The sequence below is a fragment of the Mustela nivalis genome (assembly GCF_964662115.1).
Source record: "Mustela nivalis genome assembly, chromosome: 2".
Classification (NCBI taxonomy): domain Eukaryota; kingdom Metazoa; phylum Chordata; class Mammalia; order Carnivora; family Mustelidae; genus Mustela; species Mustela nivalis.
Window position 1 is genome coordinate 14,087,687 of NC_139021.1, and position 22,688 is coordinate 14,110,374.

The 22,688-nt window shown below is 47.2% G+C and overlaps 1 protein-coding gene and 1 long non-coding RNA gene across 4 annotated transcripts in view; one reads left to right on the forward strand and one right to left on the reverse strand.

Moving 5' to 3' along the window:
- Nucleotides 1-17,106, reverse strand: part of LOC309859132 — a 28,771-nt gene extending 11,665 nt beyond the window's left edge. Inside the window, exons 1-3 of one of the 2 annotated variants that reach the window (XR_014308553.1) lie at nucleotides 16,934-17,106; nucleotides 16,259-16,747; nucleotides 4,541-4,676 (exon numbers count right to left, since the gene is read on the reverse strand). This is a non-coding gene — a long non-coding RNA (uncharacterized lncRNA). The remainder of the gene's footprint in view (nucleotides 1-4,540; nucleotides 4,677-16,258; nucleotides 16,748-16,933) is intronic. The other variant, XR_014308554.1, reaches the window with a different exon arrangement.
- On the forward strand, nucleotides 16,374-22,168 carry LRATD2 (LRAT domain containing 2). 2 transcript variants are annotated; one of them, XM_082719605.1, is made up of 2 exons: nucleotides 16,374-16,825; nucleotides 17,360-22,168. In XM_082719605.1, the coding sequence occupies exon 2, from the start codon at nucleotides 17,456-17,458 to the stop codon at nucleotides 18,404-18,406; it is 951 nt and encodes a 316-aa protein (XP_082575731.1). In that variant the 5' UTR covers nucleotides 16,374-16,825; nucleotides 17,360-17,455; the 3' UTR covers nucleotides 18,407-22,168. The 2 variants fall into 2 exon arrangements, with proteins under 2 accessions (XP_082575731.1, XP_082575732.1); XM_082719606.1 differs by having other exon boundaries at nucleotides 16,404-16,839.
- The last annotated feature ends 520 nt before the right edge of the window (nucleotides 22,169-22,688 follow it).

The following is a 22,688-nucleotide window of genomic DNA, read 5'->3' on the forward strand; positions in this document are numbered from 1 at the left end:
GTGACACAGCTGAAGCCTTTAAGAAGGATATGACAATTGAGGAGGCAGACCACATCTCTTCCACTTTCCACCTTCCTTATTAGAATACAGATATGATCACTGGAGCCACAGCAGCTCTTTTGAGATTGTGGGTTTGAAAAAAAAAGAGAGAGAGAGAGAGAGAGAGAGAAAATAAAAAAGAATCACAGAGATGCCATACCTGATTTTGTTGAAGAAAAAGAAAAAAATGGTCTTAAGACACCTGCTTAAAGTGTGGGTTTGAAAAAAAAGAGAGAGAGAGAAAATAAAAAAGAATCACAGAGATGCCATACCTGATTTTGTTGAAGAAAAAGAAAAAAATGGTCTTAAGACACCTGCTTAAAGTGAGCTGTTTCACATAGCTCAGTTAGATCTTCGGAGAAATGGGTTAGATATCTGAAACTGGGGGCACCTGGGTGGCTCAGTGGGTTAAAGTCTCTGCCTTTGGCTCAGGTCATGATCCCAGGGTCCTGGGATCAAGCCCCACATCGGGCTCTCTGCTCAGCAGGGAGCCTGCTTCCTCCCTCTCTCTCTGCCTGCCTCTGTGCCTACTTGTGATCTCTCTCTCTGTCAAATAAATAAACAAAATCTTTAAAAAAAAAAAAAGAAAGATAACTGAAACTGGTGATGGGAAGAGTCCTGATCAGTCCTGATCCCCTGGGGAGTCCTGTGGTCACCTCTGCATGTCATACCATAGGATGCAAGATGCACTGCTTCCCCTTTCTCTCTGGCTCACATGTAAACACAAAGGCATTTTCCTCTTTCACCTTAAAATAAATAAGATAAGTAGATGTTTTCAAAAAGTATTTCTTTAAAACCCAAAGAAAAACTCAAAGAAAACAACCACAAGAAATATAAACAGCATGAAATTGCCCTGTTCCCATCACATTGGATCCTAAAATCACCAGCTAAGCTCTATGGATCCGACTCCAGTCTCTTAATAAGGACAGTGGTTCTCAAAGAGGAGTCACCAAATCAGAAGCAGTCAGCATTACCTGAGAACTTGTCAGAATGCAAATTCCCAGGCCCCACCCCAAACCTACCTACCAATCCCAAGCTCTGGGGGCGGGGCTATCCCTAAGTGTTTGAACAACACCTTCTGGTGATTCTGAGGTAGTCACTGTTTTGGAGCCACTACTTTATGATAAATATTTGCCAACATAGTAAGACAATAAGCTCCCCACCTTTTCTTTAGGGTAAAGCCTAGGGTTTGATTCGAAGAGAATTTGGTGTCATATTGTGATCCTGCTGTATTAGCTGTGATATCTGGGGCGTCCTGTGGTCTTCATTTGGTCCACAGATAAAATGCGATCATACTTTTAAGGATTGTTTAAAATGAAATGAGACCTGCAAAATGCCTGCCCATAACCTGGCTCAATGCAGCTATTAAATAAAGTCAGCTGACTCTCTTTACAAAGTCTGCATCTCAGTCCTGTTGCCACAGCTCAGTCCAGCAGCAAATGTCTGGTATATGCACCCAAATTACTTTCAAATATAAAAAATAAGTTCCCCGAGTCTAGTTCACCCCCCGAGTCTTGACACCCCCTTCAGCGAGGTGTCAAGATGGAGGGTCCTCCTTGTATTTTAACCGCTTTGCTAGAATGACTGGCACTAGTCAGGCCCCGGTGGTCTGGCCTTTCCAGACTGAGACCAGAGGAACTGCCCCCCCCTAGGGCATCTCCGGCCTCCTCACTTCCAGGATCCTTCCTTCAGTGTCCTTCTTTTCGATGAACCCCAAATGACCTTTAACCATATCCTAAATACTCAGAGAGTTAATCATACTCAGAAATAATCATCTGCTCAGAGGAACCAATTCAGAAACAGCTGAGGCAAGACAGACCCTTGACCATAGTTTTTTGTTTGTTTGAGTTTATTGTTTTTTTTTTTTTTTAAAGATTTTATTTATTTATTTGACAGACAGAGATCACAAGGAGGCTGAGAGACAGGCAGAGAGAGAGGAGGAAGCAGGCTCCCTGCTGAGCAGAGAGCCTGATGCGGGGCTCAATCCCAGGACCCTGGGATCATGACCGGAGCTGAAGGCAGAGGCTTTAACCCACTGAGCCACCCAGGCGCCCCCGAGTTTACTGTTTTGAACAAGGAATCTATATCCATGATTAAAAGATTCAAATATTATAAAAGAGGAAATTATGCAAAGTTATTCTCTTTTGTACTGCTGGCACTTAGATCCCTACCCAGAGACAACTATGCTTACCAGCTTTTTGGATAAACTTTAAGAAATAGTCTATATATGGAAAAATCGTGGAAAAAAAAACTATATATATAGTAAGATATATATATGTGTGTGTACATATGCGCATGTACACACACATACATTACCTTCTCTGTTTTCCACAGAATGTAATATATTATACACACCGTCTGCACCAAGAATATGGAAATCATGGGCAAAGGGAGATTAATAAGAGACCTTCGTGATCTTCGGAGTCCTATATGGGGAAGCCAGAGAGTTTGGATGACATCATCTGCAACGTAGAAAAATCTTATTCTGTGTCTCCTGTGTCTCTGGCTACAGGCAGACACTCTCTTGATGACTGTACCCATGTATGCATAAGTGTGAGTACTTGTGTGCCTTACTCTGCAAACACACAAACAGGACCACGCCCATCTTTTGGGATCACTGTTCTCTGTTACACACCCGCCTGGTCACTCATCAGTCCCAGACTGGACTTCCAGCCCCTGGGATAAATTGCTGCTAGAAGGCCCTGTACTGACTGGCTCCCTGTTCACTCTTCTCACACCCAAGACTGTGTAGCAACATCCAATTTACTGGGGGGACTCTTACTTGACATTGCCCAAGCCTTAAAGCCCAGTCTGCCTAAGGGCACATATCCTCCTCCTGCATTCCTGATACTAGCTAACAAAAATCTGTTTCTCCCCATATTTACAGATGGGAAAAATGGGGCCCAGGCCTAGGGCCAGGGAAATCCCTAAAGGATCAAGGATAGCAACACACCCTGGAATCAGGACTCTGGGATCAGCTTGGGCAAAGAGACTTTGGATGTCTAACAGTAGTAAGTCCTAATCCTGGGTTCACTACAGGAGACCTGTGTTTTCCTCATTCTGGAGCCCTTGCTGGAAGACCTGTAAGGTGCGATAATAGTACTTACATATAGAATAATTAGGGTTATAAAACAAATATATGCAAAACACCAAATAATGTGTACTACAGAATAAGCATTTGCCAGATTTTAAGTGGTGCTCCCACATTTCTTAGAGGTTCACCCTCCGAGCTCTAGCTTGCTTTCCTATTTCTGTAAACATTATTCAAATACAGAGAGTAGCTCCTGCATGGGGGATACAAAGATGATCAAAGATGATGAGAAGTGGAAGGGGTGGCAGAGAAACCTAGCTAGTTCCCACACTCCAGGGAAAACTTCCTTCTGTGGAGGTGTGATGAGGCACACTGGGAACACAGAAAACTTATCTACCTGCTGTTGACAGGATAAAGGGCAGGGTCTGTGCCTCTGCTGGACCAAGGACAAGCATGGGGCGAAATGGAAATATCCATTTCCAGCCATATTTCCTCTGTGAGCCCACAGAGCTACTCAATGGCACCCCAGGGTCTGTCAGGGTTTTTTTTCCCCAAATCCTATAGCCTGCACTGTGGGCACTTTCATTTCTGGGCTTCCAGATGCACAGGAACACAAGTCTCCCTCCTCTGCAACAAGGCATGTCCTTCCACCTTTCACACTCAGGCCCCTGCATGACCTCTAGATGAAGACTCTGGAGAAATAAGCCTGGGAGGGTAATTTGTTAAGCACGGCATTCGGCAGCAGGGCAGGGAATCTTTCCTGACTTCTGCAGATAGGAGCTCACATCACAGCATGAAATTTGTTTACCCTTATCTTTGCACACAAGAACAAATTATCCCACCCTTGTTATAAATCCAGCAGCCCTGCATCTGTGAGCAGGTTTCCACGTAAATCTCCGGCAAACGCTCCTTGGCTGACTGTTCACTTTGTTTGCTGCCTTTCCCTGGCCCCAGCTCGTGGGACTGTTTGTCTCACCAGTGGGTACCCTGGTTTTCTTCTGTAGAGATAACAGAAGAAAAGAAAGAGAGCAGCCAGGGTCACGTTCGCCACAAAAACCCCACCACCTACAGCAGAGCAAGGATCCTCTCTCCCAGCTGAACTGCCGTGGCTCCATGGGCCGCCGGAAAGATCCACCCAGCCACAGGGAGATCCTGGGAGGCCAGAACTTACCAGCCTAGAGGGCCCTTTGCAGACTCACTCTGTTCCAGACAGTTAGTATGAACAGATGGTCCCGAGTCAGGTGAAGAATCTGTCCAAGTGGATTTTAAATGGCCTCAGCAGTCATTTAAATAATGTGGGTCATGCAGGGGAAGGGGACCCCTCCGGACAGATAAGAGATAGGTGCCCATCAAAGTAAACATCCTTGGGCTGGATCCTTAGACCTCAAAGAAAATAGGATGGCTTAGTGGAAAAAAAAAAAAAAAAAAAAAAGTCATTAACCACAGCAACAATAGCTACAGATCCCTTACCTTACAGCACAGGGCTCCATGGGGCTCAGGGCTAGGGTCCCTGAGTGTAATTCTCTTGTGTTACCCCTCCAGGTGTATGACCCCACAGTGCCCATGGTAGTTCACAGCAGAGGGGGGCGCTGTTCAAAGTAGGGACCTGAAGCACAGAAAGGTTAAGTGAGATGTTCAGGGTCACACAGAAGTAAGAGGTAAGAGCTTGATTCAACAGGCCGTCAGACTTCAGAGCCTATGTTCTAAGATAGTGCTTCCTACGCACTAACACACACAAGAAGCTTCTGGTGACCTTGTTCAGATGTAGATTCTGACCGATCAGAAAAGAGCCTGAGATCCTGCCTTTCCCACAGGCTTGGCTCCCAAGTGAGGCCCACGTGAGGCCCATGAGGCCAGGTCAAAGACCACACTTGAAGGGAGGGCAGTCCAGCCCAGCACTATAATGAGGAAGGGGAGTGCCTCTGTTGGCCTGCCTACTCTTGTTACTTGTCCAAAGAGAAGGAAGAACAAAAATCGGGAGTGAGCTCCTAGAAATGTCGTAACTCAAATCTAGCAGCAAAAGTTAAGGTTTGTACAACATTTTATTATTTTTACTTCATCTAGTAATTTTATCAATGTTATTTTATAAAGATATTGCACATAGCAGTTAGAAATTATAAACAAAACAAACAGCCTAGTCCTGCCCCACAGAAAATTTGAAAATCACTTCTCAACACTACTACACTGTACTGATTCCCTCACAAATGGGGAGTGTAGGAGCAGGGTGTGTATGAGTGTTTGTACCACCTCTGTTCCACTTCCTATAGGTTCCATTTTCTTGTGGGTTTGAGGCAGTTCATCTGCCTCAGTTCATAGGCTGCCATCCACAAAACCCCTCATGTAATGTGAATTCTGTTCTGTCCCATCCTGGTTTGGGAACCTCTGCCAATTCACTCAGCCCCTCTGAGGCTCCTTTTCTTCCTTCCTAGGATAAAGCCCACCTACCGCATGTGAACAAGGGTATAAAGCATGCACAGGGCTTAGCACAACACTTAGAAAGATCACTGGCAATCAGTAAAGAGCAGATACAATCCTCATTGCGGGGGGAGAACTGCAATAAATAAATTCATACCAGGCAATCATTGACTCCATCTGCATTTTCAAGAAAATGCTCCTGACACTCTCCTAGGCATTAGGAAGGCAAGAGGATGCATTTCTCTCAACAAAACTGAATTAATTTCTTTTCAACTTAGAAAAGTTGGCACCCAATTTCTCACCAAAGTCTGCAACAAAAGTGAAATTTTAATCCTAACCACTAGGCAAGAACAGTGCCCCAAGGCACTGCAAGATGTCTGATCATCAAGCAAAAATGTAATTATTTTCATTCGGCTGCACTGCAGAAACTTAGGCAGATAGGTGAACTAACACAGTTTAGAAAGATTTTCAATAATAAGGAATAAAACAAGGCAGGTTTTATTTAACCTTCAGTTAAGCAGAAAGCCAGCTAAGGAGAGATGGTCAAGGTGGAGTGTTCCTAGTTAAGGGTTGTTAGATTCTGCCTGTAACTCATTTACATAAAGACTCAGGAGGCAAGAGCCTCTGAGGTTTGTGGACAACGGAAGGAAAGCAGCTGAGGACATTATTGGTAAATGTTGATCAAGCCCTTGACTCTTTGGGGCAGGAATTTGTAAATCACTAGGTGAAGGAAATTTGCCAGGTGGGAACAGGAATCTTTCTGACCTCACCAAAATGGCAGACTTCTTCATGCTCAGGTTTTGTTGGTGTCGTGTTTAAGTGCTTACAGGGATGTAATGATTCAGTACAGCACACTGAAATCCATAGTTGGCATGTCCCCAAAAGTCTAATGACTCAGACCTTCCCTCAGTAATAAATTCATTTGTCAAACTAGTCAGGGACCCCAGCTTGTTTCTTTCTCCCTCTCCCCGGGATATCTAGATACAGAGAGTTCAGGTTCCTTTTCCCTATGGGGCCATCTTCTATCTGTCTGTCTCTGAAATCAGTATGGGTGTGCTGAAGCCTAAGACTGGTCTGATACCCTTGAGCTAGATGCTCTGGTGGAAGCCCACAGAGAGGAGGAGGAAGAGGAGAGACAGCTAATGGCTGCACTTGGCCTTTGCCTTTGCACTTTGCCAAGAAGCTCCTTCCTGTTGTTGGTCACATCGGTGGGAAAATCAGTGGCTGGAGCACCAGGGACCTCGGTCCAGTGAGGCTGGGTCCATATCCTGTTGGTTGGCTGATTTGCCACTTTATTGTTTCACTTTCCTCAGCAGTAAAATGGGTATTAGAATCATAACAGAACCTGCCCTGTGAGGTTATAGGAAGGGTCAACCAGGTAATGTTTACAAATAGCAAGGTACCTAGCACAGAATGAATTCTCCTGCTATCTCAAGAGACAAGACTTTATCTTTCTGCTGGTTCACAGTGAAGAGTAGCATAATATGCTACCCCAAAAGGCATTGCTTTGGCACATGGATTAATTTAAGTTGAAGGCAACTGAGCAGAAGCAGATACAAGAAAAGCTCTCTGTCCTTCCCCTTCTGCCTGAAGACAGAACATAAATAAATGCTCCTTGTTAAGGTGCCCCCTTCCACACTTCCTGTACCATTGGAGATAAGATGGCATAGAGGAAATTTCCATTAGTTTACCATTAGTTTCCCCATATATTTGCCTTCCCACAATTTGCTTTCCCTAGAAGTTCAAAGGCCTTTGTCTTGTCACTTCTCTACAAAATTACTGCACTTTGCTAAAATGCAAAAAAGCCCAAGTTGCAACCACATTTTTGATCTACTCATCACCAAGGGCTCCTCTATATGTGTGTGATACACACATTAATAAGCTTTTATTTGTTTTTCTCTTGTTAATCTGTCATTTGCTAGTCTAATTTGAGGACTCCAGCCAATGAACCTAAGACAGAGAAAAATTGTTTCCTCCCCTACAAGAGCTATGTACATTGTGATTATAGCTTCTCCAATTTGCAAAAGCTTGGTAAACATAACTTATATACTTATCCTTTTGGCTCAGTCTCTAAATATCCCTTTTCTGGCATCTCCAACTGCTTTTAGGGTTCTTAAGACAAAGGCTTAATTCTATGCATTCATTAATCCATTCCTTAAAAAATGCTTACTGAACATCTCCTAAGCTGTTCAGTAGATGCTGGTTGGTGTGATAGAGGCCTGAGCATCTAGAGGGCAAGGATCAGGTTTTGGCCCCTTTGCACAGCACGTGAGAACGCTGGATGGCCCAAAGTAGGCATTCAGTAAGGATGCCTGGTACAGGACGGGCAGACACAGCCGCTGAGTGCTATGAGCAGTGGTGCACATTCACCCCCAGCCACAGAGTCCAGGGAAGGGCTAGCCCATGGTTAAGTCCTCCCTGTGTAGAGGGAGAAGTGGATCCCAACCTTTGCTCCTGCAGTCTCATCAGATAACTCACTCATTCACTCAAGCGGCCATCAACCCCCAATGCCATGAACTTTAGCAAAATCCTTTCTTGATATCTGTTCCCCTGAATAGGTCCTTACTGACTTCCTTTTTTTTTTTTCCCCCTTTTCTGTTCCCCCCCTCGACCCACTTTACTCCACCAGCTTCTTTCTGGTTCCACTCTATACCTTCGTTTTGAGAACAGAACACATACTTGAAACTCAAAATCACTTTTTGAAGAAATGCTTCTCCTGAGTCACAAAAATGAGAATATCAGGCCCATCCAAAGAAGGGTCTGTTTACTCCATGCATAACTGTTAAGCTTCTACCATGTGTAGGACACTATAAAGGACATAGGGGATGTAATGGTGACACGTCAGTCCACCCTCCTTGAGACATGGGCAGTGATGAAAGAAGCAAATGCAATCACTATTGTAATAAATGCTTCATAGGAAACAAATGCGCTGAGGAAGGTCAAGGTGGGTAATAAACTCGTTAGCAAAACCCCCTCTGAGGACTTGACTTAATTGAAGGCATAAATAATACAGAGGATTTAACTTTCTTAAGAGTGGAACTCCAGAACACTCCAGGCCCATATCAAGGTCTGAGGTAATCACATGCTTGGCGTGTACAGGAAACCAAGGACTGGCGCAGCTGGGCCATACAGAGTGCACAACTGGGAAACTGGGACGACATGAGGCCGGAAGGGTAGTGAGGAGTCAGCTTCGTGAATGAATGCGAAGATGGAATGTAGCATATGAAGACTAAGGAACTCAGCCGTATTGGTTACTGTCTGGCCCAGCAGGGTGGTGGAGGTCACCCCTACTCCGTGGCACTATCTCGTGTCTGATTCTTGACTCTGCAAATCACTATTTGTGTTGCCACGGGCAAGATGCTTATGGATACCGATAATAAAGCCCAGCTCACGGGTGAGGCTTAGATGAGTAAATACACATAAAGCTCCTGGAATGGTGTTATTTATAGGAAGCACTTCACAGATGTTAGCTGCTACTATCTTAGTTGTTTATTACCACTTGCATGAATTCTTCATCATCTGAGGTATAATCCTTAAGCTCAAAGACTCAGAAACCCACCTCAGCCAACCCACGGAAAGTGGTGGGACTTCAGTGGGACTGAAGCATAAAGCCAGGCCCCCACCTCTCTTGCTGACTGACAAAAAGAAATAGAATTATCAGGTCAATTTGAACTCTTTATAAGCATGTCTTCTATAAGTCCCCAAACACCTCTCAGGAGGTCACTTCGTTGGTAGGGAGTAGAACATGTGAGGTAATGTTAATGGTGGGTGTACTGGATCTCTAAAATTATGTTTTAACCCAAAAGATCTAAGATGTTATAATTTTTATGTGCAATCACTTGGAAACAATTAGTAAGATACTTTACTTTCCTACCATATTGTAAAATTGTTGAGCATTTTACATTTACAACACATTTCGTTTCAGACTGGCTACATTTCAGGTGCTCAACAGCCACACAAAATTAGTGGCTACCATATTGAACACAGCAGATCTATAATTTCTTGGTGAATTTAGCTGTGTTAACCCGGCCTCCACTTCTTATCCCCTCTGAAATTCAACTATCTAGGATAATTCCTGGAACACCACAGGCATGTGGTAAATTTTTAAAGTAATTTTCTCATCTCTAAATTAAGAATAATCCTAATATGTGTCAAACACTGTTCTAGGAGCGAGGGATACCTCCATGAACAAAACAAGAATCCCTGACTTTGTAGGGCTTATACTCTAATTAGGAAAGTTAATAAATGAAATAATATAGAATCCTAAAAGGTAGTCAGTGAGTTGAATAAATGATAGAGAAACTGAACAGCAAAGAAGAATAAGGAGTATATATGGGAGGACGTTTGGAATTTTAAATAGTGTTGCCAAGGAAGGCTCACCAGGAAGCTATCATCTGAGTCAAGACTTAGCACACCATGAAGTTATCTGGTGGAAAAGTGTTCTAGGCAGAAGGAATAGCAAATGTTAAGGCTGTGAGAGAGAAGCATGGCCACCATAGCGGAGGAACAGCAAGGGGCCCGTTGTCTGGAGGTGTGAGTGAGGGGGTGTCAGAGAGGTAACATGGAAGACAGGCCAGGGCTTTGGGGGCCATTTGAGGGATTCGGGCCCTTCCCCAAATGATGGGGGAGCGACAAGGGAGCTTTGAGCAAAGCAGTGACCTGGCTTGGCTCATAGTCTCTTGGGATTGCTAGAGGCTGCTGGGTTGTGCAGAGCCTACAGTGGGGTAAGTGTCCCCATGATGTTCCCTTGGTCCCAGGCCGAGAAGTGGCTTGGGGAAAGCAGACAGAAATTGACCAACCAGATTTGTTAAGTCTCATGCCCCCAATCCTGGGTGGATAGCCCCCCCTAATCTGTCCTGCAGAAAGCCATGCTGAACAATGCTGTCTTCCTCCCTCATGTCCGCTCTCCTTCCCTGGAAGCATGAAGAATGCCCAAGGAAAGAAAAGGAGGTTGGGTTTGCCGCGCTGAAGCTTTTCTCATTATTGACAGCCCTGTCTCCTCTCTAAATATCTCACCCTCCCCTTTTTTGCACAAGAAGTGCAAAATAAGATTCTTACAATTTAGACTTTTTTTGAAATCTCTACATTTGGATTTGCAGATATGCCAATATTTGGATTTATAGAGCTGTAATTTAAGCCGGTCTCTCCCCTGGAACCGCCTGGTGAAATGCATCTTTCATGAGGCTCATGCAGGAGCCCAGCTACAAGCTCAGACTCCCGAGCACAAATCAAACTCTCCCGTTCAGCATCAACACTATGTTGTCAGGGGCCTCCCGAAACAGCAAGGATCTGGAAGGGGACAGGCCTCCGTGTTTTCCCACTGGTGAGTCCTCTTCTAGAAAAGGATTAAAATGCTCCTCACAAGTTAGCCACAGGACGAAGGGATGGAGAGTTAATAATGGTTTTGTGTGGGCGTTCCAGCCCCAGACCCCTTCTCAGGGCATCTCCTCTCCATGCCTACCCACAGGGCAGCCTAGCTCTGGCCCAGCCTGCCTGAGACAAAAAGCAATTCAAATACAGAAGCCTAGGAAAAGGATCGCAGTCAGCAGGGGCACCTGGGTGGCTCAGTCAGTTAAGCCTCTGCCTTCAGCTCTGGTCACGATCCCAGGGTCCTGGAGGCACTGGGCTCCCTGGTCAGCGGAGAGCCTGCTTCTCCCTATCCTTCTCCCTCTGCTTGTTCTGTCAAATAAATAAATTGGGGGCGGGGGGGGGGAGGATGCTGCTGAGCAGCCTCTGTGATTCCTTCCTTAATCTGAAGGTCAAGGAATAATTCAGTTCAAGTGCAAAAGTCTTTATGCAGGTTTTAAAGCCCAAGACAGCCAGGCTGAGAAGGTGGGGAGGGTAGTTGCATGCCACCAACTCTCAGAGGAGAGAGAGGCCCAGTCTTCACCTCCTGGGAAGCATCTGATTAAAAAAAGAGAAAGAAAAAAGAATATGTGCCCAAAGCAGGTTATTTGCTGTCTGCGTATGTAGTTGCTGCTGTGGGTGTCACGTCAGCTGGAGATGGGGGCCCTTTGTGAGCTAAAACACCTGCCTCACCTGGCTTCCCTTTCCTCTCCACGCCCCACCCCCAGCAATGCTCCAGAGAGGGCAATGACCGTGATGGGGAAGTGCCTGTGTAGGGCAGCCAACTGTCCCAGATGGCCCAGGGCATGCTAAAATCAGGGTAGTCCCAGGCAAACCAGGACGAGCTGGTCACTCTACATCCAGAAGACACACCAGCCCCCTGGTCCAGGGACTGGCCCATGTCTGCTGGTGCCCCTGAGCCTGCTGGAGGCAGTGGGGAAAGTAGACTTGGAATCAGCCATATTTGGATTTGAAGCCAGCTTGTCCTGTTCCAGTCGGCAGGATGCCTATCCCTAGGCCTTTGGGGGCTTATCTGGGAAACCAAAAAAACAGGATTGTATGGAAATTTAGGAAGACCTGGCCCACAACCAATGGCTGGCTTTTTCCTCCCCATAGTGAAATCATCGTCTGGCTCTTACACGTTGTGTGAATAATGCCTGGTGTCTCCATAGGCTTCAGGATTTCTAGCATGCTTCCAGGTACACCGTCTCACTGGAGGATTCACAAGTGAGACAAGCAATATCATCAGCCCTACTTTAGAGACTGGGGAAGGGGGCCAAATGGAGAAGACAGACTCCAAGGTCATGCACCTGGCAAACAGAATATCAGCCCACATCACCTGTTTCCATTCTGCTACTGCACATCTCCTACAGTTTCAACAAAACCCCCAGCAGTGGGGAACAGTCGCAGGTAAGTGTGGGAGTTTCCCAATACAAGGAGGTATGAAGGAACCTGTTTTCCAGCAAATTCACTCAGCTATCTGCCGCCATGGGGAGCCTGGGGCCCAACCCCGGGGACCAGGCAGAGTTCCAGACTTCCTAATCAGATAATTCTGCCTTTGTGCACCTGTTTTGTACATTCTTGGAGTGAGCCATTCAAATGACAGCACCTGCAGAGTCAGGGCTAGTGCCCTATCAGGTAGAAATGTCAATTCTCGATTATTCCCCACTGCTTTGGACAGAAGACTGGGAGAATGACTAACTGGCATTCAACACAGCTTGCTTTTATTGAACGTCTCCTCCAAGGAGGTGTGTGGGATGTGACAGTTGGGTCATTGCTGGGTTGGGGGGATGAAGGGACAGTGTGGCTGAGAATCCCAATCCAAGGAACATGTCTCCAGCGAAAGGCTGATCTTGGGGATGGTGCCTTCAGCGGCGGGCTTCCTCCTTTGTCTGCCAGGCTCCATTGGTGCAGAATGCCTTCCCTCCTACCGCATGGCCTTTTACCAGACCTGCTTCCTCTCCAGTCCATTTTCCAAGGGCAGCCAGCTTGAGGACCTTCGGACCTCAAAGCCTCCTACCATTCCGACTGCACCTCCCATCCCAAGCCCTCATTCACTGGCTGATTTCCTATTCCTGAGCATCCCAATTCCTTCCCATCTTGGTTGGGAATATAGAGGGAATGCCAAGGCCAGCTCATTCCAGTGCTAGCTTAAATTTCTCTTTCTCAGGAGTCCATCTCTGGCCATCTTACCCAAAGTAGGACAAACCACCACCCCCACCACCCAGCCATAGTTAATCCCATTACCCTATTTTAATTTCCTTTTTTTTTTTTAAGATTTTATTTATTTATTTGCCAGAGAGAGAGAGCACGAGCGAGCACAGGCAGGCAGAGTGGCAGCAGAGGCAGAGGGCCAAGCAAGGAGCCCGATGTGGGACTCGATCCCAGGACGCTGGGATCATAACCTGAGCCGAAGGCAGCCGCTTAACCTACTGAGCCACCCAGGCGTCCCCCTATTTTAATTTCTTCATGGCTCTTGTCTCTCTCACAAATTCTTCTTCATTGACTTCTTTGCCACTTGCCTCCTCCTATCAAAGTATAAAGACCATAAGGGAAAGGACTTTGTCTACTGTGTTCTTGTCTTTATCTCTGGAAGACACTAAAACCATCCAAACTCAAGTATTTGCCAAATCTGAAAGAATGTGTTTGTCTCTACCTAAAACAAAGAGGTTGTGAACACAAGCTTAAAGTCAAGGGGACCTGTGAGATCATCCCACTTGCCACCTGGCCTCTCTGAACTGAACAGACTAACAGAATCAAGAACTCACTGGCAGTTGTCATTACTAATCTAGAGTTGTGTCTCCCTCAGGAGTCCAACACCCCTGATGGCAGGCATTTGGGAATTTACTTGTGCCCACATGCCTTCAAACTTCCCCTGGGCATCCTCTACTTCCCCTTCTTTCGGGACATGTCATACTGTCCTAAGAAGTCTACTTATTTATCTGTCTCCTCCACTACACAGAGCCTCATGGGGACATGAATACCTCTAAAACCTAGCATGCTGCCTGTTGAATTTGTAGAATGAATGTGTGGTATATAAGACAAGTAGGTACCTAGTACATCTTCAAGAAATATGTTTTGAATCAAGCTCTCTCTAAAAATGACATTTTAAATACATGAATTCAAGAATAATACCAGGTGGTATTTGACCAAGGGCTGAATTACATACAATCAAGTGATACAATGTGTAGGATAGAACTTGAATGGCCAACAGAGAGATCAGAGATAGCCCACACAGAGGTTCCCCAGGCCAGCCAAGGAACTAGGGTAGTTGAGGTGGGTAGGATGGGACGGGGGCCAGCTGGAGTACACCTCATTTCCAAGGCAACGGCTGCTTAGTTCTAGCTCCTTGTTGCCATCACAGAATGTGGGCCTGATGGGCTTACATAGTTACCTTTTTCAAATAAAGTTGGAAATCTAACTTTGAGACTTCCCAAGGCTCCAGATGGTTGACAGCTAATTTAACTTTAAATTCATTAAACGATTATTTGAGATGAGCAAAGAATGCTTGAGAGCACTTATATAACCTCTGACCGATCAAGAGCCCCAGGTGACTGGATGGAGGTTGGGCCCTAATCAGGAATTAATGGAAGAAGCTATGCAGGAGGCAGGTTATCAATATGGCCCAGTATACTGCTAAAGCCTTCATCAAGCACTTATTGAGCACTTATTACCTACCAAGCATTGGGATATAAAAATGACTCAGAACCCGATTCCTCTGAGACTTTTTGCTCAATTCAAGAAATGCTGTTGAGCCATGATCACATAACCGGAACGCAGCTCCTCAAGACAAGGGGACAGGCACCTAGACAAGTAGGTGTTGTTTCCTCCTCATTAGATCTTTGTCCCAGAGTGCTGGAAGCAAACTGTTCTACCTCCCTGTCCTTCTGTGGTTTCTCCCATCCCCAGCCACCGTGCCCAGTACCAGCTGGGGCAAAGTGGTCTACTGCTACTGACACCCCCCACAAAGGTTTCTCAAGCTAACAGACATGGAATGACTCACCATTCCCTCTGTAAGCCTAACCCCTCTCTGTAAAATGGGTACCTCCATGAGCTCACATGGTGGTGACACACAGCATTCAGGTAACAGCAGCACCTCAACGTGCCTGAGGCTGTTTAGAAAATATTTTAATTTCGTCTGCACAGAGGCACACAGAAGTCTCTTTTTTGGCCTAACTTATACTGTGATCTTGGGACTTGCTGAAGGACTAACTTCTATCACAGCTCTGCCAATATTGATTGTTCGGGCTCAAAAGTACGTAAGTAGATTGATTTTTTTTTTTTTTTTTCCTCTCAAACTAAAAAGGATCGCAGTAGTGTTAGTATATTCCTGTTTCCACTGGTTGGTATGCACACTGAATAAATAATAGTGTTACCTGGAAAATTTTAGTTAAAAGAAACAGTGACGGAAAACAGGGTAGAAGAGGTCTTAAGTTGCATTCTTAATTCCACTACAAATTAGTCTGGTGTTCCAGTGAATGCCTGAGCTTGTCCATTAACAACGCTCCACCCCACTCCAATCTATTGTTTTTTAAAAGACAACACTATGGTAACCTGCCTCTTAGGTAAGGAACAAAATAAAGGGAAAAGCAAAACACACACAGGCAAATACAAAAAATGAAAAAGCAAAATCAGGTTGGTGGGAGCAAGTGTCCCTTTGTGGTGAGGTTAATAGGCAACACTCCTCTCCTGTCACTTCTTCTCTAAGTCAGCAAGGAAATACATCCACCAGAGGCCTCAGCAAATTTGTTCCTAATTTAAGGTCAATTAGATAATTCCTACATCCCCTATTCTCAAGAAAAACAATGAGAGCAAATGCTTCCTCTAACTACCAGGCGACCTGGTAACTCTTGAAACAAGAGGTTATGAAATCTACTTTGTGCTAACTTCCAGGGACATGTAATAAAACAGAGCGCAGGGCTTGGAAGCAAGCCAGCAACTAAGACTTGGTTCTGTTTTGTACTGTTTCCTTTCTGTGAACTTTTCCCCCCACCGGAAAAAGTTTCACAGCACTCGTTCCAGAAACACCTCTGAACTGAAACGCTCCTCCAGCTGTCCCAGTAAAAAATTCTTTTCTGCGACCTTTGGTAAGAAATACATTCTAGGAAAGAAAAGAGCAAACGTCTGTTTACTACCTAGTGACTATTCGTCTCTCTCCAGGTCTCCGGGGGGCGGGGGGGGGGGGGGAGAGGCGAAGGGGGAACAAAACAAACGCCAAAACTCATTCCCTTTCTCATCTCTACACTGGCAGAGGGCGTATGCCTCCCAAAGTCTTTTTAAAGCCATCAGCTCCGAAAAATACGAACTGAGCAAGCATCGAGGACCTCCCAGAGCAAGCCCCGGTTCTAAGAAGGCAAGTGGGATTCCCACATGCGAGCGCAGGCCCTGGCGATTAGGGTACCAGGAAGCCCGCCCCTGATTACTCACCAGCAGGATTTAAATCAGCTCCGGCTCGGGGGCGTGGCTTGGGCGGAGCTCCGCGGACCTGGTGGGCGGGGAGGGGGCGGGGATCCCGGAGGCTCTGCGCCGTGTGGGAAAGACCTGGGCTCCGGGAGCAAGCGTCTGTCTCTTTAAATGCCAGGGGCTGCGCTCCCGCCCGGAGAGCCTGGAGCCGGATCTACAATCCCGTCCCTCCCGCTCCCGCGCTTGTTGCTCGCCGGGTCCGAGCGGGAGCTGCCGCCGCCGGGCAGCAAGGCTGCTTCCTTCTCCGCCTTCTCGAGCCCCACCTCCCCCGAGAGCAGGTTGAGGGGGAGCAGCAGCCCCAGCAGGAGGAAGGGGTGCGGTGTAAACAGGCGTTGCTCCCCACCTTCAAGTCTTGGAGCGCTACGTACCCGCGGGGGCAAGACATGCTTCTCTCCCCTCTGCCCAGCCTTGCTGCCACCGGCGCCCGGAGAGGAGGGATTGCGGATCCCACACCTGCAAACTCACCGTAGAAGTCTCAAGGTGCGGCTGGGGGGAGGGAGCCAATTCCCCAAGGCCGCCACCTCTCTGCGGGTGAGTTTTCGCAGGTAACCCGAACCAAAGGGCGGGCGAGCGCGCGGGGGAGGGGCGGGCGAGAAGGAAGGAGAAAGCGCCGCAGGTGAGCCAGGTAGGGCGGCTCACCTGCACCGGCCGAGCTGGGAGATCTCCGCCGGTTTCCCCGAGGATGGAGGCTTGGGAGCCGTCTCGGGGGCTGTTCGGACTCTGGGGTGAAAGGAAGGTTAAGAAAAGGGGGATTGGAGTAAAGTTTCTTTTCTTTCCCCCTCCTGCCTGGGCTTGGCAGGTAGGGCGCCGGCGGAAGCGGTAGGAGCTGCTGATGCAATGGGCGTTTGCCCGGGCGAGGTGTAGTGTTGGGGGCGGGGTAGAGCTAGGGTTGCCCTGCCTCCTGTGACCGTGACCCTAGAGGTGGAGAAATGAGGAAAGGCTCACCATATCCGAGCTTCCCTGTAAAATGGCTCCAGGTGTTCGGCTCCCAGCCCTTCCTTCTTTTATGAAATCCTTTTCATGGAGGGACTCCTACATTGCTTCCTGGCTTTCCTCTCCCAACAGGTGGTCTCCGCCCCTGTCCGGGGACCCGTGCCAATGACCCTAGTGGTGGTTTCGCTTTCTCGCCTCTCGGCTGTGTGAACGTGTATCTGCTGCGTGATGGGTAACCAGGTGGAGAAACTGACCCACCTAAGTTATAAGGAAGTTCCCACGGCCGACCCCACCGGCGTGGATCGGGACGATGGGCCCCGCATCGGGGTCTCCTACATCTTCTCCAACGACGACGAGGACGTGGAGCCGCAGCCGCCGCCCCAGGGGCCGGATGGCGGCGGCGGCGGCGGCGGCGACGGCTTGCCCGACGGCGGGGACGGGCCACCACTGCCGCCGCCGCAGCCCTACGACCCGCGACTGCACGAGGTGGAGTGTTCCGTGTTCTACCGCGACGAGTGCATCTACCAGAAGAGCTTCGCGCCGGGCTCCGCGGCGCTGAGCACCTACACGCCGGAGAACCTGCTCAACAAGTGCAGGCCTGGCGACCTGGTGGAGTTCGTGTCGCAGGCACAGTACCCGCACTGGGCTGTCTACGTGGGCAACTTCCAGGTGGTGCACTTGCACCGGCTGGAGGTGAGCAACAGCTTCCTGACGGACGCGAGCCAGGGCCGGCGCGGCCGCGTGGTGAACGACCTGTACCGCTACAAGCCGCTGAGCCCCGGCGCGGTGGTGCGCAACGCTCTGGCACACGTGGGCGCCAAGGAGCGCGAGCTGAGCTGGCGCAACTCGGAGAGCTTCGCCGCCTGGTGCCGCTACGGCAAGCGCGAGTTCAAGATCGGCGGCGAGCTGCGCATCGGCAAGCAGCCCTACCGGCTGCAGATCCAGCTCTCGGCGCAGCGCAGCCACACGCTCGAGTTCCAGAGCCTGGAGGACCTGATCATGGAGAAGCGGCGCAACGACCAGATCGGGCGCGCGGCGGTGCTGCAAGAGCTCGCCACGCACCTGCATCCGGCCGAGCCTGACGAGGGCGACAGCGACGCGGCGCGGACTACGCCGCCTCCGGGGCGCCCCCCGGCGCCGGGACGGGAGGATGAGGCCCGGGAGGCGGCGGTGCACTGAGAGGCGAGCTGAGTGCGGAGTCTTGAGAGGGAGCCTTTGGGACCAGCCGCCGCTCCCCCTTGACTCCTCTCACTCCCTCCTTCAGTACCTTCCAGGCCCCATCTGGGCTCCTGGGCCATTTGGAAAAAAGGAGAGTTGGCAAAATGTGCAGCCAGCTGTGGCTTGAGCGTGTTACCCTGGACAGAGGAATAAGAGGGAGCAGGTAGGAGCACTGGGGCCGGTGCGGGGGTGGGTCACTTCTTGCCTGTCCTCTGGATCTGTCTTCCTTTCTGACATGGGCCAAATGGTGGACTTGCCTGACACTTAATTTTTGCTGTACCTGGGTCCACAATCGACCCTTCCTAGGCCCTCGGGGGTGGAGGAAAGTTCAGAGTACCAGTGCCCGCCCTTGCCACCTTCCTGCTTCCTCTCCTCCCCTGGCCTTGGAGGGGGCCCTGTACGGAGGCCTGGGAGGGTTTGTGGCTGCGCCCTGCCAAGCACCGGCAGCCGCAGATCTGCTACCTCCACCCCCCCAGGGCTGTGTGTGGGATGTGGGAGGCCCCGGTGATTTACTGTGGGGGATTGCTGGGGTGTAAGATTGGAGAGACCAGGCCTGGGTCTCGGAGCAGCAGACCACAACCCAGCAGCCCCCTGTGAGGTGTAATAAATAGTTGGGTCAACTTGGACAACAAAACAAAGACTTTGCTACCTCCCCCTCGCCCCCCACCCCCAGGTAATTCATCTTCTAGAGCTGGCTTCTGGCGGAGTCTCCTGCTCCCTCCTGTTCGAGCCACCACTTCCCAGGTTCCAAGTAAATCATTGTCACGGGCCAGCCAGGGGAAGGATTCAATTATGATTCTGTTTTGCCGCCTTTGTTTCTGGCCTGCTTTGGTGTAGGCGCTTGGATCCCCGTTGTTATGAAAGGAGGGAATGGCCCTTTGTGTCTCTGATCTAATTAAACCTGCTGGGCTGTGTTCATCCGCAGGTCACACGGGGTTGGCTCCTGCCACCCCATAAAGTATTCACTACAGAAGCAGCCAGATGGAATTGCCCTGGCAGAAATTAGTTAATTTCTCACCCATCACCTAACCCCCTTCTTGAACAGTGAAGGTAACCTTTTGAAAACTATAGGGCCTGTGATTTTCTTTTTTTTTTTTTTTTTTTTTTTTTTTGGCCTCCTCTGGGTTCCGGTCCCATCCCCCTCACTCACTTTTTTTTTCCTGCGGGTGATAAAATCTTAGGTTTGAGGTCTATTCAGTGATAAGGTGTTTGTTTTGCTAGCCACACCTCATGCAATTTAAATCAAGACGCTAAGTCTTGTTACACTGCAGCAGTCTCTTTGTTTCTTGGAGAACCCCCCAGCCCCCGCCTTCAGAGTGATTTTGCAATTAAGAGGGGTAACAGCCATCACAAATTAAATGCCACCTGGTAGAGTCAGCACCGAGTCTGGTGACAGTCCTGAGGCACAGGTTGGTGGTTGTGAGATCTGTCGCAGCAGGCTGGCCTGTACTCTTTGGGTCTGCCACTGATCTTGTTTCCTGTACTGTGGGGCTTCTAGAAATTTTTACAGCCCATCTCTTGTCTTTAGGCGAGCCCTTGGTTGATGTGTGTCCTTGATTTCACAGTGCTGCTTTGCCTCAGATTGACATTGCTAATTCCGTCCCAAAAGTTTCGTGAAGTTTTCCTTTCTTTGGGGAGTCATTTTAGATGACACTGAGCAAGTCCTTTTTTGAAGGAATTCTTAAAGTTGGAATGGAATCCTATTTGAGTTGTCCTATATTGCTGTGGACATCCTTGGGCCTTCTCCGTGGGGATTTCTAACTCCTGCAACAAGACTTGAAGGATTTCCTTGTATACTTTTTTCAAACTTGGAAGTTGATGCCATAATTTTTAAAAGCCTAGACCGTCGTAGCACCTCAATATGAAATTATTTAATTTTAGGGGCATTAGCTATGTTCCCTGTTCTCACAAGGATCACCAAGCAGGTCCTGTCCCTTTGCTAAAGATGAACCACACTCAGCCCTAGTCTGGGACTTTGGAGAGAGATGTCTGTCACCTGTGGGAAATATAGATGTAGTTTTCATGTGTAGTATGCTCTCAGCTTCATGTTTATATTCTCTTGTTCATGGAAAAGCCAATCAAGGTAAAAGACATTGGGGAGAGCCTCAGATATCCAACAGATTTGGGTTTGGTTTTGTTTTGTTTTGTTTGCTTAACATGGTAGTTGAAAGACCAGTATGCAGACAGCGAGAGGGGATGACGGTCCAGCAGTTCTGGGCTGGCTAGCCAGCTTAGCTCTCCGCCCCCCTATCTCTGGTGGCCTCCTTTGCCCTCAGTTAAAAAGTGAATGTCCTTGGTCACACGGAGGAACCCCAGTGACTGTCTTGTTACAAAGGAACTGCTCCTTGTGGGAAGTCTCCACTTGAAGGAAGAACTCTTAATCCACACCAGTAGTAGTATTCTGCCTCTAGAGAAGAGGTTTCTGAAAAGGAACTAGAAGAGGAAGTCCACCCACTGCAGAGACTGCTTTCCCAATTCATGCAAGTATTTTTACTGGCTACCGGAGGTGTGAAGTATTTAATACGAAGAATGATTCCATTGGAAGTTGTCTTAGGGCTCTCTGAGGCTCTAACGTGAATCGACAGCCCAACAACGGAGGCTGCAAGCAAGGGGAAGCCGTCAGTGCAGCTCTTTCCTCAAGGTGGCAGTGTTGCGGATAAGTGAGTTTTCAATGTCCAGGCTACGGCTACATCTGGCACTTTAAAAAATATATATATATATTTAATAATTTTTGTTTCTCCTTGGGAATAAGACTTTAGAACTATTTTGTACTGTGAATTATGTATGTTCTCTGAAAGAAAAATTGATTCTAACGTTCTTCGGAAGCTGTGGCAGGGATAAGCAAGACCCCGGACTGGAACACCTACTAAACGTAATGAAACAAATTCTATTTTCTTACTTGAGCAAATATTTTATTGAGACTGCTTATGTATGTCAAAGGAGCCCGCAACATCAGCTACACAACTTTTTGTATCGAAAGAACTCGTACTTTTTGTAGCTTTTATTCCACATGTAATTTAAAATGACTTTAGCACTAAAATGCCTATAGAAGAAGACTTGACACCAGACCTTTAAGGAAATTTTTAGTTTTTATGAAAAATGACACTTCAGTGGTTAACCTTCTCGTGTCTTTGGTGCTTCTGGCCCTAAGAGCAGCACTAGACAACACGACAACCACGTGGAAACATATTTTTGAAAGCAAAACTTTAATTTTATACGACATATGCTATGGAGAGTGAAGAAAATTAATGACTAACCGTTTTCTATTTTTTTCTTTCTTAACAAAATGGAATCCACTGTGTCGAAGACTCTTGATATTAATGTGATTGTCTAACCATTTTTTAGAAAATAAATTAGAATAAAATCTATAATCACGGTCTTCAAATGGTTTTGTTTGGGAAGTTACATTTGTGAATTTTTTTTTTTTTTTAATCATGGTAACTATAAACTTGACTGGTTCATTCAGATGTTCACTATGTTTTGTTCTTAGCTGTAATTTTTGTGACCCATGGAGAATTACATTGACTAACATGGTAAATTCTATGTATATTTTATTTTCTAGTGAATTGTGTAAACTGTATTTTTGTTGAAGAATGTATGTTAAATCAATGTTACGTTCTCATACCACTTCTTGAGAAGGAGGTTCTGATTTGAAATTGTATCATTTCCTTCAAAATGAAGGGCAGTGTTTAGTTAAATAAAAGATTGATGACATCTTTTGAACCAGTTCCTCTTCACTGTCTTATTAAAATAAAATCTGTCAAGTCTTTTAATGCTCTAAGGGTTTCCAATAAACCATCTCTTAGTGTTAACTGAATTGATATTTTTTTCCACCTGTATACCTCTTTCTGCCATATGTGGTTCAACAATTTCTGATAATATTAGTGGGTCGTCTCATCTTTACATTGCTCAGTAAACGTTTTGAAGAATTCATATAGTGATAAAGCCCTCCCTGCATTTGCTCTGTGAGAATTAATCACCCGTTGCTCCTAGGCTCTCAGTGTTCATGAAAAATGTCTCATAAACATAAATTTTCGGTACACATTGATTTTCAGAAGCAATGCAAACATTGCTGATCACCACACTCCCATGTTGGGAATCTACGCTGGGACGTTTTGGTATTAAGATCTTGCATCTTGGGTGATTTCAGTTTCAGACAAAGAGAATGCACTCACTGAGTAATTGAATTACAGAAAGCGGACAATGTGACCACATGGCACTGTTGGCATAGCAAGGGAGGCAG

Excerpts from the sequence above, each read along its gene's own strand:
- LRATD2 (XM_082719605.1), top strand. The coding sequence starts at position 17,456 with ATGGGTAACCAGGTGGAGAAACTGACCCACCTAAGTTATAAGGAAGTT.